At 46.1% G+C, this 17,275-nt stretch overlaps 1 protein-coding gene across 1 annotated transcript in view; it reads right to left on the bottom strand.

Annotated features, from left to right (window-relative positions):
* The window catches only part of pkd1b (polycystic kidney disease 1b), a 28,946-nt gene that overhangs the window by 6,132 nt on the left and 5,539 nt on the right, over positions 1-17,275 (bottom strand). The window contains 19 exon segments of the mRNA XM_046356894.1: positions 86-296; positions 393-551; positions 719-886; positions 1,102-1,297; positions 1,553-1,805; positions 1,961-2,867; positions 2,971-3,115; positions 3,240-3,377; positions 3,473-3,623; positions 3,732-3,966; positions 4,066-4,351; positions 4,498-4,635; positions 5,805-5,963; positions 6,110-9,822; positions 11,485-11,621; positions 11,883-12,058; positions 12,187-12,318; positions 12,500-13,279; positions 13,405-13,676. Of these exon segments, the coding sequence (XP_046212850.1) occupies positions 86-296; positions 393-551; positions 719-886; positions 1,102-1,297; positions 1,553-1,805; positions 1,961-2,867; positions 2,971-3,115; positions 3,240-3,377; positions 3,473-3,623; positions 3,732-3,966; positions 4,066-4,351; positions 4,498-4,635; positions 5,805-5,963; positions 6,110-9,822; positions 11,485-11,621; positions 11,883-12,058; positions 12,187-12,318; positions 12,500-13,279; positions 13,405-13,676 (8,356 nt within the window).

Raw genomic sequence — 17,275 nt, 5'->3', positions numbered from 1 at the left:
GAATCCCACCTGAGCACTTTCACAAGAACCTTCTATTGTGTACACTATTGTCACCTGGAATGTTCTGGTTAGACTGCCATCTCACCTATGCCCCTCTGTGCCCACAGCCCCGTACCACAATGCCCCTAGTGCAAGGTAGAGGTGTAGCAGGAGGGCACACACCGTCACCCTCTGCCCCCGCATGAAGCGGCTGTGGGCGGGGCGTTCCCACAGAGAGAGCCACATGTGGCGCTCCAGCATTCCAAACGCCAGCTGGGAGGAGAGAACACGTTGGAACTGAGACAGCTCCTCAGGACCTGAGAGATAGATGGAGAGAGAGAGAAAAATCTGTCTTGGAGGTGGTCATGCTCTCCCTGAGTGTAAAGACAGATACAGAGAGTTGTAGCACTTACAGGAGGCCAACATCTCCTTCTCCACTGTCCCTCCTCCCTTGTTCCTGTCGTTCTCCACGTTCTCCACAGACAGCCAGTCTTCTACCAGGAAGTAGAACAGGTGGTCTGTCTGAGGGTCCCACACCACCACATGCTGCACGTACCACGATGGGTCCAGACCTGGGAGACATACGCATGAACAGGTATTGTTGTGTCAACCTGTTTGGAATCTTACTACCTGGAGCCTCGATCTCCTGCTTTCCTTGTGTTCCAGTAGGCGAGTGAATATAAGACTACGAAGTCTTGCAATGCGAGACTACAGTAGTTACCTGTGTTGTCATGGTTACCTGTGTTGTCATGCCAGAGGCGTATCTTCCACACCTCTCCCAGGTTGCTGTCCGTCTCCAGGTGGAACAGGTCCAGACCACTTCGTTGGAACGCCCCCTCCCGCTGCAGGTGGCGTGAACCGCTTTTAGTCACCCCGTACAGACTGATGCCCACGTGGGCCGTCGTGCCTGATGGGAAGTACAAATGAACGTGAACCTGGTTTGCGTTTCACTTTGACACGATGCTTTCTCAGTCAGGTGTTCTCTCTCTCCTACCCTCGTTCCCTCTCAGACGTTAGGACTGTTAGGACTGGCTCGGTGAGAACTGTCAGCAATACGACAGAAAAGAAGTGGATCTATTGCTTACACCTACCCAGTCGTCTAAGATCTGCGAGTCCCTTTACCTGCTCCTCGTCGCCAGCCTGTTTTGACCAGGACTCTGTAGCTGTAGCGTCCAGGTCGGCCACACAGTGGTACATGGCATAGTCTCAGGCTCTCCAGGTGGTCCAGTTTGTGGGCGATCAGACCCAGGAGGAAGTGGATCAGAACCAGGACAGCACACACAATCCCGACTACCACATTACGCATTGGACCACTGGACTGGGGTGGTGAGATGGAGGGGGACATGTAATACAAATGAGTAGAATCAGTAGTAGGTTCCAATTTAAAAAACGGTTCCAAGGTGGGTGAACAGGTGGCCATATTGAATGTATGATCATGCCTCGGAATTCTGTGTCCCTCTACCTTTTCAGCATGTATGTGCATCTATCTGAGGCTGCTGACATGTATTTTCCCTGTATGTACTAATGAGCTATACCAATTCTTGTGTTAACCTGAGGAGTGTCCCAAACATACCGGTGGCAGTAGCACCACAGCGTCTGGATGGACAAACAGACTGGCCCCGAACATGGTGAGGTGCTGGGTGAGGCAGTGTGCTGAGTGGAGGGTGCTGCCCTCCAGAGGCCGGAGGCCCTCAGTGCTCCAGCGCCTCTTCCTCATGCTGTAGTACTGGCAAATCGAGCTGAACACACACACTGAGGCCTGGACTGGAGCTCCACTCAGACTGGATGTCAGGTTCACAAAGAGAGATTGTACTGTGTTGTTAAGTCTAGGGACGAAGAGAAATAATAGGCAACAAGCTGCATTAGTAAATGACTGGCATGTCATCATACGCCATAGGCCTCACAACATTCTGTCGGTGTAAAAGTGAACAACTTGTAAAAGGTTTTGGAAAACATAACTGTCTAGATACAGAACACTCACAGAGGAGAGAGGAAGATGGTGTCCTCCACGGATGACTGGCTGGAGAGGGAGAGGGCCAGCTCTCTGACTAGGGAATCATGGGAGGCAGGATGACCTGGCTGGGTGGCCACTGTGATTCTCACATGTCCTGAGCCCACCAGAGAAACTCCTGGAAGCAGGCTGAAGTTTAAGGAGATGTACAGTCCAGCATTGGGATCCATATTCTTCATTGCCCTCACTGTAAAATCCAGCCACCCTTTGGCTCGGAGTGTAAAGTTAACCATTGGGGCTCGTCCCTCGTCTCTGTCAATTCCACCAGATCTAGACCCAGACCCACTTCCACTAGCCCGATGCCCAGCGCCGATCCTTCCTACAGTATATATTAAGGGCAAAGTAACCCTGATAGATCTGTCAGTGTCCAGGTTAGCAATAGGTATGGGCTGTCCCTGGGGCGTGGTGAACTCCATGGCAGCCAGAGAAGTAGAAATAGGTGGGTTGGCTGCTGAGAAGAACTCAGACCCCCCTTCCAAACCCAGGAGAATCTGTACCACCTCAGATCCCTGGACCTGACGCTGGAGCTGGGCACTGAGAGAGGAGGGAATGAGGAACTGGCAGGGTGGATGTGCTGGATATGACTCTAGCTTGTCAGGGTTTAATTGCCATTTGTTGGACTGGTTTGATTGGCGGGTGTTGACCGAGGGGTCAGTGGTGCAGAGGAGTTCCGAGGGGTGTCCGTGGTAACCAACGGCACTGATCTGTGGAGCAGAGAGAGAGAGGGGTTCCTCGTCGCGTGGCCGCGAGCGCATCAGAATACGCATGAGAGCCCTGGCATGGTCCAGGGCTGACACTGCAGTTTCAGATACATTAGAGTGAGTGTGAGGACCAGAGGAGACGAGCTTGGACTCGGACACAGCAGCCAACGAATTGCCTGGAGAGAAATAACCGTTTTTAGTCAAAAATCTTGGACTAATACCTGTCGTTTCTCTGTGAGCATGTATCCGTCGATCCCACTCAGAAGTTGGTACCGTTACCTATCACATGGAGGATATTTCTGCCCGTGTCTATGGCTGTGTCATCTCCTAGTCCCGTCTGCTCTTCCATAACCCTGATCATTCTCCCCACAGAATCTAGAACATTCTCCTGACAGCCCTCACACACCACCTCACTTGGGACTGCCTGCAAGAGACAACACACAGGGGCATTCAGGCGTCGAGGACAAATCTGTATCATTTGTGGGTCTTTTTGCCAGGCTTTTATTGGCACAAACTCCGTCTGAGTAGACTATGGCCAGGTTACCTACAGTGGACTGGGCCAGGGCTAAGCTGATCTGGGCTGCATCCTGTAGAGAGTACACAGACAGAGAGGCCAGCGCCTGTGTCACATTCCCCCTGATCTCCCTCCTGTCCCTGAGATCCTCCTCACTCAAAGTCAGATCCACCTGTGACCGAGAGGAGAGAGATAGACAGATAAAGGAAAGATAATGTTAAGGAGAAGAGAGACACAGCCAGGTAAAGACAAAGGTAATGTTCATACCTGATTGAGCTGGCTGGTGAGGGCGATGGAATAGGGAATGAGCTGCTGTGGGTTACCCTGTTGAAGTAAACCCGATAGTTCGGTTTGGCTCTTGTTCCTCAGCCACTCTGTGATCCCATCTCCAGCCACAGGTCTCAGCACTGTTACAGTTCTGAAGAAACAAAAGCATCCATAAATAGTCTTTTCACAACCTCCACAGGTCTCTTGAGGTCGGAACCTCTTCCCTGCATTCTCAGTTTTAAACTCATCTCCAGTTCACCTGTTAAGTGCTGTGACCTTTGACCCCAGGTGGTCCTCTACCTGCAGGATCACAGAGATGATTGACCGGTCCTTCTCTGGTCCCACCTCCCCCAGAGGCACCAGGCTGCCAAATGTATGCTGCGTACCCCTGTAGAGGGTGAGAAGGGGACAGGCTTGGCCCCAGCCTGGGCATGACGATGCCACCTGGAGAATATAGATAATCTGGGGGGACTCACTATCCTCATCCAGCCAACCTATGGAGTAGATATAGAACATCTGGTACACCATGGTAAAACATGGCAAAGACACCAAAAGAAGATGTGATTGTATCTTTGAGTCTTTGTTTCTATTACCTGAGCAGTTGTATGTTACCACAGTCTCCAGCAGGCGTATGTTCTCCCCAGGGCCTGGAGTAAGAGTACACACCCCTCCATGGGGTGGAGGGTTGGGCAGGAGGGTCAGGCTAGCAAACCCCCATCTTCCCCGAGCAGGGTGGGTAACATTTAGGGTGAAGGTATAGTTACACCCCTCCTGCAGCACCCCCGGTCGGACCACCAGTTCATGAGAGAGACTGCCCGTAGTGGTCACCTCGTTCAGGTCAAGGGTCACGCCGTTCTGATCCTTTTCGCTCCATTTATACTGTGAAAAGAGAAAGACCATACATCAACTTTCCGCCAAAAGTCCTACAGAAAGCAGCCATGACAGCTGATGGTGCCTAATTTAATTTGTCACAAACGGTAAATGTTGTTTAGGTCAGCCAATTAGCTACGTAGAGGGGAACTTACCTGAACACGGCTGCCACACTTGTCACAACGACCAGAGAGCACAATGGGGCGACTCTGGCTGACACCGAAAGAAGAGAGACTACTGCAGGAAACACACTCCACACTTACAGGAAGCACTGCAACTTTAGATACCGCCACCTAGAGGAATGGAGGAGTATTTGACATGTATATCCTCTCAAATAAACATAACACAACCACTCTGAAACTGAACTTTATATGGTAATTTTGAACACTAGCGGATGCATGGTGTTGTTATTTCTGGCTCATTAACATATTTTGAGGCCTGCCTTGTAAGAGGCTATATTTGTTGCACCCATTAGTGAGAATGCTGTACCAGTTTAACTGGTATGTGGTAGTAGTGCCCCATCAATTATAAATGTATAGGGGACAGATTAGAGAGGCAGCTAGTCTTAAACTTTTAATGGTTGAGCATTTGTCTGTTTTACCCTGCAGTCACTTCCAGTTTGGAAACCTTTGTTAAAGGCCCAGTGCCGTCAAACATTTAGTTTTTCTTCTGTTTTATATATATTTTCACACTATGAGGTTGGAATAATGCTGTGAAAAAGCTCTTGTAGTTTAAGAGCTGTTTGAAAGGACCGGCTGAAATTTCAGCCTGTTTTTGTGGGATGATAACACCAGTTGGTAAATTAGTTAATAGACCAATAAGAAAGAGCGTTCCAAACCTCTCTGCCAATAAAAGCTAGTTTTCCCCTCCCCACTCAGACCACTCCCAGACAGTCCCAGCAAAATGATTGCTTGAGAAATTGCTCTTTGCTAAGAAGCTATTTTTCTATATTTGTGTCTTTTCACCATTTTATTTTAAAACAATCACAGTTAGGTACTTAATTGTTACCCAAAAATGATTTGATATTGAGATGGAAAAATACCATTAAGGCATATTAATTGATATGCTGTAATGTGTAAAACATTACCTAGCAGCCAACCTGCTTGCACCAATCTCATGTAATTACAGTAAAATCCTGTAAAATACAAAAACACCATCTCCCTTCAATTAATTTAATTAATTCATCCATCCATTCATTCATTACGATGACAGTAGCATTTGCTTTTTACAGTAGAGTACGTCAATTATACGGTATTTTACTGTGCGTCATTACACTACTTGCTTTGATACTGCATTTAGATTACAGTAGTTGTACTGCAATATGAAAAACAGTAACTTACCTACCACTAGCTGCCTGTAAGTTACTGTCAAATTCACAGCAACCCATTTACAGAGCATGGTTTGCTGAACCACCTTCGTTGCATCAAGATATTGTGGTGTGTAGAGATAATGTGGAACTCACTGACTGTGTAGTAGAGATAGGTCTCCTCCCTTCCTTTTGGACAGTGAGGGTGAAGAGGTAGAGCTTGTCTGGCTGTAGCTTCCTGCTGGGGACAGTCAACCTGCTGCTGTCATACCCTACAAGCTGATCCTGGTCCTGGGACGACCACCCAGTAGAGGTCTACAGGCAGAAACGGACACCATTGGTACAATTAGGAGAAAACATCCAGGTGAGACAGCAATATAAGTTAACATAAATGTAAGTGAACAATCTCGACCTAAATAGTAGAAAGGCAATGAAGGGTTCCTAATTCTGATTTAAATGACCTCAGTGATGAATTCCCAGTGGTAGTTCAGCTCCCCTTCCTCTCCGTCAGGATCATGGGACTCTGACCCATCCAGGATCAGGTCACTGTGGCTTGACACCAGTCTATGCGATCCCCCCCTGATGATGGGTACCAGGGAACTGTGAACCACAGAGAGCCTGGACGTCCTGTACAGACGTAGAGGGGTTCCCTGGAGAGAGACAGTGAACCCCAGGCAGTACTGGCCCACCTCCAGGGCCTGCTTAGGGAGGGACAACAGTGGTGTAGTCACACCCACCAGGTTAATCAGGGTTACTGGATGTCCACTGCTGTCCTGGATTGCTGGGTGCCCACTGCTTTGCGTTACCAGAGTGTCGTCAGTCTTGTCAGCTCCACAGCCACTCCCCCTAAACACTTCCCATAGGTACATGGTCTTGTATGCGGTGCAGCCTTTGATGTCTACGCTTGCTTCAAAGTAGCTGGATCTAGACTTGACGATTGTGGATTGGCCCTGGACTAAAGTGACCTGAGGGAGTGAGCACTGGAGTTCTCTCACCTCAGTGAGCAGTTGTGTGGAGACCTGGCTGACGTTATTGAAGGCTGTGACTTGAACAATATATTTTCCAGCAGTGAGATATGTGTGATCCATTGTATTGGATTTTGTGACGACAACTCCTTCACTTGAGTCTCCAAAGCCCCATTGAAACCTCAAATTGCTGCCACCATCTACTGTGACTGAGAATCTGACACTATAGCCTCTAAAGTTTTCTGTAGAATCACAAACAATCGTGACCTCCCTCACAGGCAACTGAACAATAGCTGTCTCATTCAGGGTTTTAGAGCAGAAGCCATTACTGACCATCACACCCACAGACAACAAACCACTTCCGGGTGAGGTATATATCACTTCCTGTCCAATGACCTGTGAGGGCTGGAACCCTTCTAATTGGATCGTCCAGGTGTAATCGGTTGGAGAACCACTCATGACAATTGCTTGGAAAGGGACCTCCTTTAGAGCTTCTAGAGCAGTGGAACAGCAATTGACCAGTCGTAGGCCCCCGATCCTCTCAACCACCTGGACGGTCAATGACACCTGGGAGTTGCTCACCTTGTTCCAGGCTCGGGCTGTGACAGAGTGAGACCCAACTGGGAGGGTGGAGGTGGTGAAGCTTACCTCAACAAGGTCATATGATGGCTCAACTTCATCAAAGGCTAAAGAGAAGCTGACATTGGTTCCTTTGGAAACTAATGGTGTAAAAGCAATATGATCTTCAGCACAGACCGTAGACCTGCTAAGGTTTAGAGTCAAGCCCTGAATAGCATCCTGGATGGTGACTCTGTGTGAGACTGCCTGCCAGCTAATACAATTAGAGACGTTCAGAGAGACATTATAGACCCCTACATCTGAAAAGGTATAGATAACTGACTGATTGTTGTCCAAAACCACAGCACCTCCAGTACACTCAACAACTTTCCACTCCCAGTGCTGATCATTCCCTTTATTGACATATCCATAGAGTGCAACTTGAGTATCGGACGTTATAAAGAATGGATGTGTCTTGCCACCTACCTGAAAGTCTGCCTCTCTAACCTCCTCCTGAACTGTGAAATGTTTGGTGGCGTTGCTTGAACTGAGAACATTCTGGACCGACACACTGACAGAACAAGAACCCAGAGTCTCGAACATGTAAAGAAGAAAAGGAACATCAGTCTGTAAGGGTGAAAGGTCTGAGTTCACATTCCAGAGATACTGAAGGTCAGATCCAGTCTCCACAGTTACAGAGATGTTGGTATACTTCTCTAATGGTATGGTGTCTCTAGCTGTAGACATTCTAGCCCCTGAAACTCGCTCTACTGCCTTTAGAGAAATACGGCTGGTCGTCTTACCAAGTCCGTTGGAAGCTGTCAACTCAACAGATATATTACCTGGAGTTTCAGTGAACCACACAAAGTGCTCACCAACACTGCCAGTTTGGGTCACACCTCTCTGGTTGGCTAGCCAATGGTAAGTGACATTGGAGCCATGTGTTACTGACGCAGTGAGCAAGACACTCTCTCTGGTTGGTATGTAGCTCATGGATGTCAGGCTCAGACTTGAGAATTGAAGCCCTTGTATTCTCTCTAAAACTATAATCAAAATGGCTGCCTCCTGTTGGCTCACCAGGTTCTGGGCTGTGACTTTGACCTGATACACACCTGCTTTAAGAAACACATACTGAAAGTGAGACATACCAAGCTCAGTGGTGGTATCAGGGCCATCCACTGACCAGTAGAAATTGACATTACCTGAAACATTGCCAACTGCTGTTATGACAGTCTTTTCTCCTACTACCGCAAATGGCTGGCTGATTTTCAGCTCCAGGTCTGACACAGGAAGCAGTACGTTCACTTCCAGGTTAACAGAATCCAGGCTAACTGCATTAGAAGCTGTGGCCTTGACTGTAAACCTACCAGCGGAAGTAAAGACATGGGAAACATTTAGACTCTTTGCCAGTGGTGAGCCGTCACCAAAGTCCCACTGCACAGAAACATTGGTCCCAGGGCAACTCTTGACCCAAAGTGTCATCTTCTCATTGACAGTCAGTGTGTTGCTTTGCCTGCTATGTGCTATGGATGGTTTACTCACAGGCTTCTGCACAGCAACAGTGGCTTTGGCTATGCTCTGGCTGACTTTGTTACTTACCATCACTGAAACATCATGGATCCCTTCCTCCTTATACACAAAGCAATGATGAGCCAGTCCTCTTATAGGAGAGCTGTTGGATGAATGATTGAGCCACAGAAACTGATATCCAGTGGGCTGTCTTTTGGGGACAGCAACTGCATTAAAACACACCTCTTTTCCTACTGCCACAGCATCCTGTGATGGGTGGATGGTTATCCCGGTAATGGGGGCCTCAATGCAAACGTTGGCATCATAAAAGACATATCCTACTATACTGAGAACAGTTATGTTAACGTTATAAACCCCAGAGTTTGAATAAGTGTGAGTAACAACAGACTTTCCCTTCTGTACTGACAAAGGTGATCCATCCCCGAAATTCCAATGGAAAGTCAGCATGGAAACATTCCCGTTCACCAGTGCTTGGAGCGGTATCTCTTTCTCTGTCTCGGAACACTCCGATGGCAGAATTCCACTGATGGCCAACCTGTAGACTTCCAGACGGATGGACTGGCTAGCCTGGCTGACTGCGTTAGACACGGTCACTTTGACTGTGTAACTCCCTGGGGACTCGTAGACATGGGATGCAGAGTTGTCTGTGATGTTTTTGTGTCCAGACCCATCACCAAAGTCCCAGTCCCAGTGAAGACTGGAACCTGAAGCCACTTTGCCCTTGATTTCAGTTGCAGACTTCAGTTCACTGGGTCCACTACAGCTCAACTGGAGTCCAGATACCTTCTCCACCACTGCCACGGCCACCCAGGCTGTCAGTGCAGTCAAGGTGTTGTTAGCGCACACAGTCATGTTATAAACCCCAGTGGTCCGAGCAACATGGCTAACTTTGCCGTGGAATCCTTGGATTTCCTTTGAACCGTCGCCAAAGTTCCAAGTGTACAGGATTCCGTAGTGAGATGGGTATGAAGAGGCTTCAAGAAGAAAGGTCTGGTTGACCAGGGGAACCGGAGGAGATGGGGAGATGAGTATACGAGTCAATGGAGGCCGTACCTTCAGTGATATGGCCCCCTTGATGCTGTCGTATTGGTTGTAGACCTGCACAGTCAGTGTGTAGTCATCTGTATGAGTGAGAGACAGAGTGATACACAGTATTTAGACGGCTTTCTTTTTTCCACGTTTTGTTGCGTCACAGCCTTATTCGAAAATGTATTTAATTAAACAATTTCCTCAGAAAATCTACACACAATACCCCATAATGACAAAGCAAAAACAGGAAATGTTTGCAAATGTTACATAATTTTAAAAAAGGATTTACACAAGTATTCAGACCCTTTGCTATGAGACTCAAAATTGATCAGACTCCATTGATCATCCATTGATCATCCTTGAGATGTTTCTACAACTTGATTGGAGTCCACCTGTGGCAAATTCAACTGATTGGACATGATTTGGAAAGGCACACGCCTGTCTATATAAGGTCCCACAGTTGACAGTGCATGTCAGAGCAAAAACCAAGCCATGAGATCGGAGGAATTGTCCGTAGAGCTCAGAGACAGGACTTTGTTGAGGCACAGATCTGGGGAAGGGTACCAAAACATTTCTGCAGCATTGAAGGTCCCCAAGAACACAGTGGCCTCCGTCATTCTTAAATGGAAGAAGTTTGGAACCACCAAGACTCTTCCTTGAGCTAGCCGCCAAGCCAAAACGATCAATCATGGGGAAAAGGGCCTTGGTCAGGAAGGTGATCAAGAACCCCATGGTCACTCTGACAGAGCTCAAGATTTCCTCTGTGGAGATGGCAGAACCTTCCAGAAGGACAAAAATCTCTGCAGCACCAGTTAGGCCTTTATGGTAAAGTGGCCAGAACAAAGCCGCTCCTCAGTAAAAAGCACAAACTCTGCTTGGAGTTTACCAAAAGGCACCTAAAGACTCTCAAACAATGAGAAACAAGTTTCTCTGGTCTGATGAAACCAAGACTGAACTCTTTGGCCTGAGTGCAAAGCGTCACGTCTGGAGGAAATCTGGCACCATCCGTACGGTGAAGCATGGTGGTGGCAGCATCATGCTGTGGGGATATTTTTCAGTGGTAGGGACTGGAAGACTAGTCAGGATCGAGGCAACGATGAACGGAGCAAAGTACAGAGATCCTTGATGAAAAGCTGCTCCAGAGCACTCAGGACCACAGACTGGGACGAAGGGTCACCTTCCAACAGGACAATGACCCTAAGCACACAGCCAAGACAACGCAGGAGTGGCTTCATGACAAGTCTCGGAATGTCCTTGAGTGGCCCAAATAGCTGTGCAGCAACACTCCCCATCCAACCTGACAGAGCTTGAGAGGATCTGCAAAGAAGAATGAGAGAAACTCCCCAAATACAGGTGTGTCAAGCTTGTAGCGTCATACCCAAGAAGACTCAAGGCTGTAATCACTGCCAAAGGTGCTTCAACAAAGAACTGAGTAAGGGTTCTGACTACTTATGTAAATGTAATATTTCTGTTTTCTTATATAAATTATAAGACTAAAAAAATGTTTTTGCTTTGTCATTATGGGATATTGTGTGTAGATTGATGAGGGGGAAAAATTACATTTAATCAATTTTAAAATAAGGCTGTAACCTAACAAAAGGTGGCAAAATTCAAGGGCTCGGAATATTTCAGAAGGCACTGTAGATTAATGGAGACATACCCTATTGTATTGAATGGAAAGAGGAGTGATATGCAAGCATCTATACTATTAGAATGAATTCCAATAATTTACACATTGGTAGAGGTATGTTTACCTGGCTGTAGGTAGACGTGGCTCACAGAGTCTTGCACATACACCTGTCTCACTCCTCGCTCCACTGGCCTGTCCTGGGACTCAGACAGGGCAGGAAAGGTGTGGTTTTCCTGGGCACTGCCATCCCCAAAAGACCACCTACAGGAAATAATATTCAATAGCTTAGGGTTTTTAAAAGTCTCATCTGAAAGATGGCACCCTATGTAGGGCAATGTCCCCTTCACTGCCCTGGGGCAATGGGATCTCCTTACACCAGAGGGAAGAGTGTCCCGTACTGGACCTCCAACACCACTTCCAGCAGTAGTTAATGAGAAAATAAGGAGTAAACAGATATGCTACCCTCATTGATGTAATATCACTCCAAGCGAATACTTCTGCGAAACAGAAAATGACCCTAACCTGAAAGTGACGCCTAGGGAGACATCAACTTTGACCCTGAAAGTGTAGAGACGCAGTGCGGCCACAGCGATAACCTCCTTGACAGAGAGGAATTCTGGGTCGGCCAGAGGTGTCATGGTGTCAGCAGTCAGAGTGACCTCTAGGGTCTGGGAGCTCACAGGGTTGGCTGCAGTCACCTGGAGGAACAGAGACAAGTTATTAGTGAGGCTCTATGGGCACTTTACTCTGTTATATCGGTATTATCTTTAAAAAACAAGGTTGGTTTATCTTAATATGAATTATATGAAATGGATGAGCTTAGTACCTTCAGTTTGTACTCGGCTGGCTTCTTGAACATCACACTATAGGTGTCTCCCTCATAGGAAAAATTATTCAGCTTGTCAATCACCCAGGTGTACTTTACTGAGGAACCAGTCTCCGCCGTGGCTGTAAATGCCTTAGAAAAAACAGGGAACGGTGACAATGTATAATTTCAGTACAGTAGCAGGGACGTGATCAGCAGAACAAATAAATAAAAGAAAATCAGATTATTTTCAAAGATGCACAAAGAAAACACATATTTTCAAATAAATACTATAAAATACAATACAACAATACAACTAGTCGGGCTAACTCACCTGTGACAAGTCCACCAGCATCCTCAGATGTCCATGTGGCTCTACACTGAGCCCAGCCACCGGCTCATAGACACACACCTGTACACAGGTACTCTGTTCACTCACTCCATTCACAGCACTGACGTTTAGAGAGTGGACGCCCACTGAGGGTAGCACCAGGGACATGTGGGAGAACCAGCTGTCAGGGGAGTCTCTCTCACAACCAGGCCAGGAGTCAGGTAATTCTCCTGGGCAGGACGGGAGGAAGGGGACCCCTGTCTGGAGCACCGGAGCCAACCAGGAGCTGGTGGCCCCTTTTCCAGAGAATATTTTAACCACAATCAGTATAGGAGTGTCAACCAATACATGGATCTGGTTGTCTCCATCAGGCAGAGGATGGATCATACAAAGGCCAGAAATGTGACTTTTTGCTGGGGCAGGAGCTGAGGTTTCAGGGGTCATACTTATGGGCATACTGATGTTCCCAATGTGAGTGAAGCCACTAAGTTCACTCTGGCCCGAACTTGAAATATAGCCATGCCCATGCAGTGTGTCGACGTACAGCACCCGTAGGTCGCACACCACCCCGTCCACCCACTGCCCTCCATCCGGCTGGGACGAGATGCCCCCCTCCCACCAGCCCCCCCACTCCGCCCCTTGCAGGGAGAGGTAGCTTTGTCGCCAGGGGGAGGAGGATGAGGAGGCGTTGTCGCGGCAACTCAGGAAGGTTCCAGGTCTCCCGGTGTGTTGGATGGACAGAATGTCATCTGGGTAAACACTGATCTCCCTCTCTGGCAGGATCTGACAGAGAGAGAATGAAGCATAGTTATTTGAATTTCATTGATTCAACTTATCCAAAGCATAAAGCATGTAAATAAGAACTGTACATAAGAAACCCTCTGTAAATAAGAACGTCTCACACATACACTAATATGAGCAGGCTCTGAGCAAGGAGCCACTCTCATGGGCAGGTCTGCCACCAGGTGGTAGAAGGGGGGTATGTCAGGGTATCTGGGGGGCAGGGGGTAGCTGCGCTCCCCTGTAGAGGGGGACTGGTTGTAGGGACTGCATGGGCTGGTGACAGGGACACAGGCCTCCAACAGGTGGCACCAGTACTGTCCCAGGGCACAGCCTCCCGTAGTGTTACACAGAGGGGTGATAGAGCAACAACTGAACGGGTTCAGGAGAGAACTGCAACCTGCATAGAAAAAGAGATGGATAAGGGAAAGATATGGAAGAGAGAGAGAGAACAAGAGAGAAAGAAAGAAAGAAAGAAAGAAAATGAGAGAAAGACAACAAGAGAGAGAGAGAAAGAAAGAGAGAGAGAGAGAGAGAGTGCGAGAGAAATGAGAGTGAGTACCAGTTATGTATACTGAAAGATCGATCATCATACATCAGGGAAACACAAAAACAAACAGGAATGAATCAGCACAAACGCACACAGGGCAAGTCTTCCAATACAACATCTTTATTAATAACCTGCGGTGCTGTTTCTTTTTTCTTATTAACCCATCCCCTCTTCGGAGGACACAAATCCTTTTCGTTTTTACAGCTTTTCTGCAATACATACATACATACACATTTTACATATACCAGAATAAATGATCTAGTGAGTCTGTCTCTTCACAGAAAAATGTACAGAGCTGAGAGTGTTGTATGCCCCATATTATATAGCCTTCAGTTGGTGGCAAGACTTTTGTATAATAATTCAAATTTTAAAAACTTGAAGTGGTGCTTAAAGGGTTGTTTTGTGTATCAGTTCATAGACCATGTGCCATTGAATCATTACATTGAAAATCTCTTCCCATTTCTTTTGAAACCTATATGGCACAGCTGTAAATATTTTTGTTCTCAAATTAAACTTTACATTTCTAGTTATGCCAATTCTTTTCAGCCTATTTGTATTTTTAATATATGTCAGACAAACAAGTTCCCTACCTTCTCCCTCTTCCACTTGTCTCCTCCATTTTGTGGCAATGCTGCAATCAGTTGGTTTTAAGTTTGGACTGAGCAGACATTCCCATATAGTTTAAATTGCTTCATATGTGACATAACTCCATCGTTTCTATTCATAATATCAGTAATAAATATAATTTTTTTAAATTGAAAAAATCCATAAAGAATGTTTTTTTTTAAATTAATGAGTAAATTTGAATTTAAACATAATATTTGTTGTAATACGTGCTCTATCTTTTCTGGAGGATAAAACTGAAATTGGAACCGGCTTTGTATGGCTTGTTTGAGAAAGGGGAGATACTTTAAACAACATGTCATTTTCAATTAGTTGGAAATGAGAAGTTGTGATCTGCATAAAGGCAAAAATAAAAATGTTGAACAAGGGATGAGCCTTTCATAATGATCTACAGGACCATTTTGGTGTATCACTTATGTACAGTGAGAGGTTTAAAGCTTTAATGTTTAAAGCTTTAAACTCAAATATAAATAGGCACTTTTAATGTTGTCAGGCTTAGCATTCGAAATAAAATGAAATATTTTTTGCTCATATGATTTTAAAAAACGAGTTGTCTGGAGTAGACAGCGCCATTAGTAAGTAAGTAAACTGTGATAAAACCAAAGTGTTAATCAATGTGATTTTTCCATAAACAACAAGTATGTACCTCTCCATGGGAAAAGAATTGTATCTGTTTTTACTAACTTTCAATTGAAATTGATTGTGGTCAATTAATTTCTATTTTTTGAGATGTGAATACCAAGTACGTCTACTTCACCATGCGCCCATTTTATTGGTAAACTACAAGGTTGTGTAAACACTGTGTTTTTTAACGATCCAATACGTAATATGGTACACTTGTCATAATTACATTTGAGTCCAGAGAGGCTAGAAAAGTGATCAAGATCTTTTTAATGAGATTGTGCAGGGATCCAGATTGTGGTCTTAAGAAAAACTTGAGTCATCGGCATACATTGACACTTTAGCTTTTATCCCTTGTTTTTATTTCTGTGTTCTTGCAAGTGGCTGTCTGTACAAATCCTCACTTATCAGGATCTGCAATTTGGCAGTACGCCCAGACCTTGTTTTGAGAAAGAAATGAAAGATATCTCCATTTCAAGGTCTCAGCTTAGGGAGAAGAAGCCTCGTGAGGTGTTGGTCTGTCACATGTTATGAAACAGTATTCGTCGGTCAAAAGAATGAAACAAAACAGCAATGATGAATTAATTATGCTAAATCATGCAAATATAACTTGTATATTTGACAACTGCTGGGTCTGTCCAAAGGGAGCTTCTGATTGACATGTGTACTATGGTGCTTTGAGTTGGTTGGAACCTCTCCGGCGCTGACACACTCTGACTATTATTTGCATTGTTTGTTTCTATGTTTTGTTTGGTCAGGGTGTGATATGAGTGGGCATTCTATGTTGTATGTCTAGTTTGTCTATTTCTATGTGTTTTGGCCTGATATGGCTCTCAATCAGTGGCAGGTGTTTGTCGTTGTCTCTGATTGGGAACCATATTTAGGTAGCCTGTTTTGTATTGTGGTTGGTGGGTTATTGTCTATGTGATGTTGCATGTTGGCATTCTGTTTCTATGGCGGTCACGTTCGTCTGGTTAGTTTGTTTTAGTGTATTTTGTGTTTTCTCCGTCTTCATTAAATCATGCATTCACACCACGCTGCGCTTTGGTCCGCTTCTTACGACGATCGTGACAAGCTCGCTGACAATAAACAACGATTCATTTAAGATTGACTTTGAGTGTCCCTGTGTAAGATTTTTTGCACAACAATATGGCATCACGAAATGTTTGCTAATTTATAAAAATAGAAAAAAAATCGGAACTATCACATTTACATAAGTATTCAGATCCTTTACTCAGTACTTTGTTGAATTACCTTTGGCAAAGATTACAGCCTTCAGTCTTCTTGGGTATGACGCTACAAGTTTGGCTCACCTATATTTGGGGAGTTGCTCTCATTCATCTCTGCAGATCCTCTCAAGCTTTGTCAGGTTGGATGGGGAGCAATGCTGCACAGCTATTTTCAGGTCTCCAGAGATGTTCGATCAGGTTCAAGTCCGGGCTCTGGCTGGGCCCCTCAAGGACATTCAGAGACCTGTCCCGAAGCCACTCCTGCCTTGTCTTGGCTGTGTGCTTAGTGTCGTTGTCCTGGTGGAAGGTGAACCTTCACCACAGTCTGTGGTCCTGAGCACTCTGGAGCAGGTTCTCTCTGTACTTTGCTCTCTTCATCTTTGCCTCAATCCTGACTTGTCTCCCAGTCCCTGCCGCTGAAAAACATCCCCACAGCATAATGCTGCCACCACCATGCTTCACCGTAAATATGGTGCAAGGTTTCCTCCAGATGTGACGCTTGGCATTCAGGCCAAAGAGTTCAATCTTGGTTTCATCCGACCAGATAATCTTGTTTCTCATGATCTGAGAGTCTTTCGGTACCTTTTGGCAAACTCCAAACGGGCTGTCATGTGCTTTTTAATGAGGGGAGGCTTCCGTCTGGCCACTCTGACATAAAGGCCTGATTGGTGCAGTGCTGTAGAGATGGATGTCCTTCTGGAAGGTTCTCCCATCTCCACAGAGGAACTCTTGAGCTCTGTCAGAGTGACCATGGGGTTCTTGATCACCTCCCTGACCAAGGCCCTTCTCCCCCGAATGCTCAGTTTGGCCGGGTGGCCAGCTCTAGGAAGAGTCTTGGTGGTTCCAAACTTCTTCCATTTAAGAATGATGGAGGCCACTGTGTTCTTGGGGACCTTCAATGCTGCAGACATTTTTTGGGACCCTTCCCCAGATCTGTGCCTCAACAAAATCCTGTCCAGCTCTACAGTCGTGGCC

This window comes from Oncorhynchus gorbuscha, linkage group LG07, assembly GCF_021184085.1.
Source record: "Oncorhynchus gorbuscha isolate QuinsamMale2020 ecotype Even-year linkage group LG07, OgorEven_v1.0, whole genome shotgun sequence".
NCBI classification, from domain to species: domain Eukaryota; kingdom Metazoa; phylum Chordata; class Actinopteri; order Salmoniformes; family Salmonidae; genus Oncorhynchus; species Oncorhynchus gorbuscha.
The sequence above is the reverse complement of the archived record's forward strand: the minus strand, read 5'-3'. Positions and strand labels throughout refer to the sequence as shown.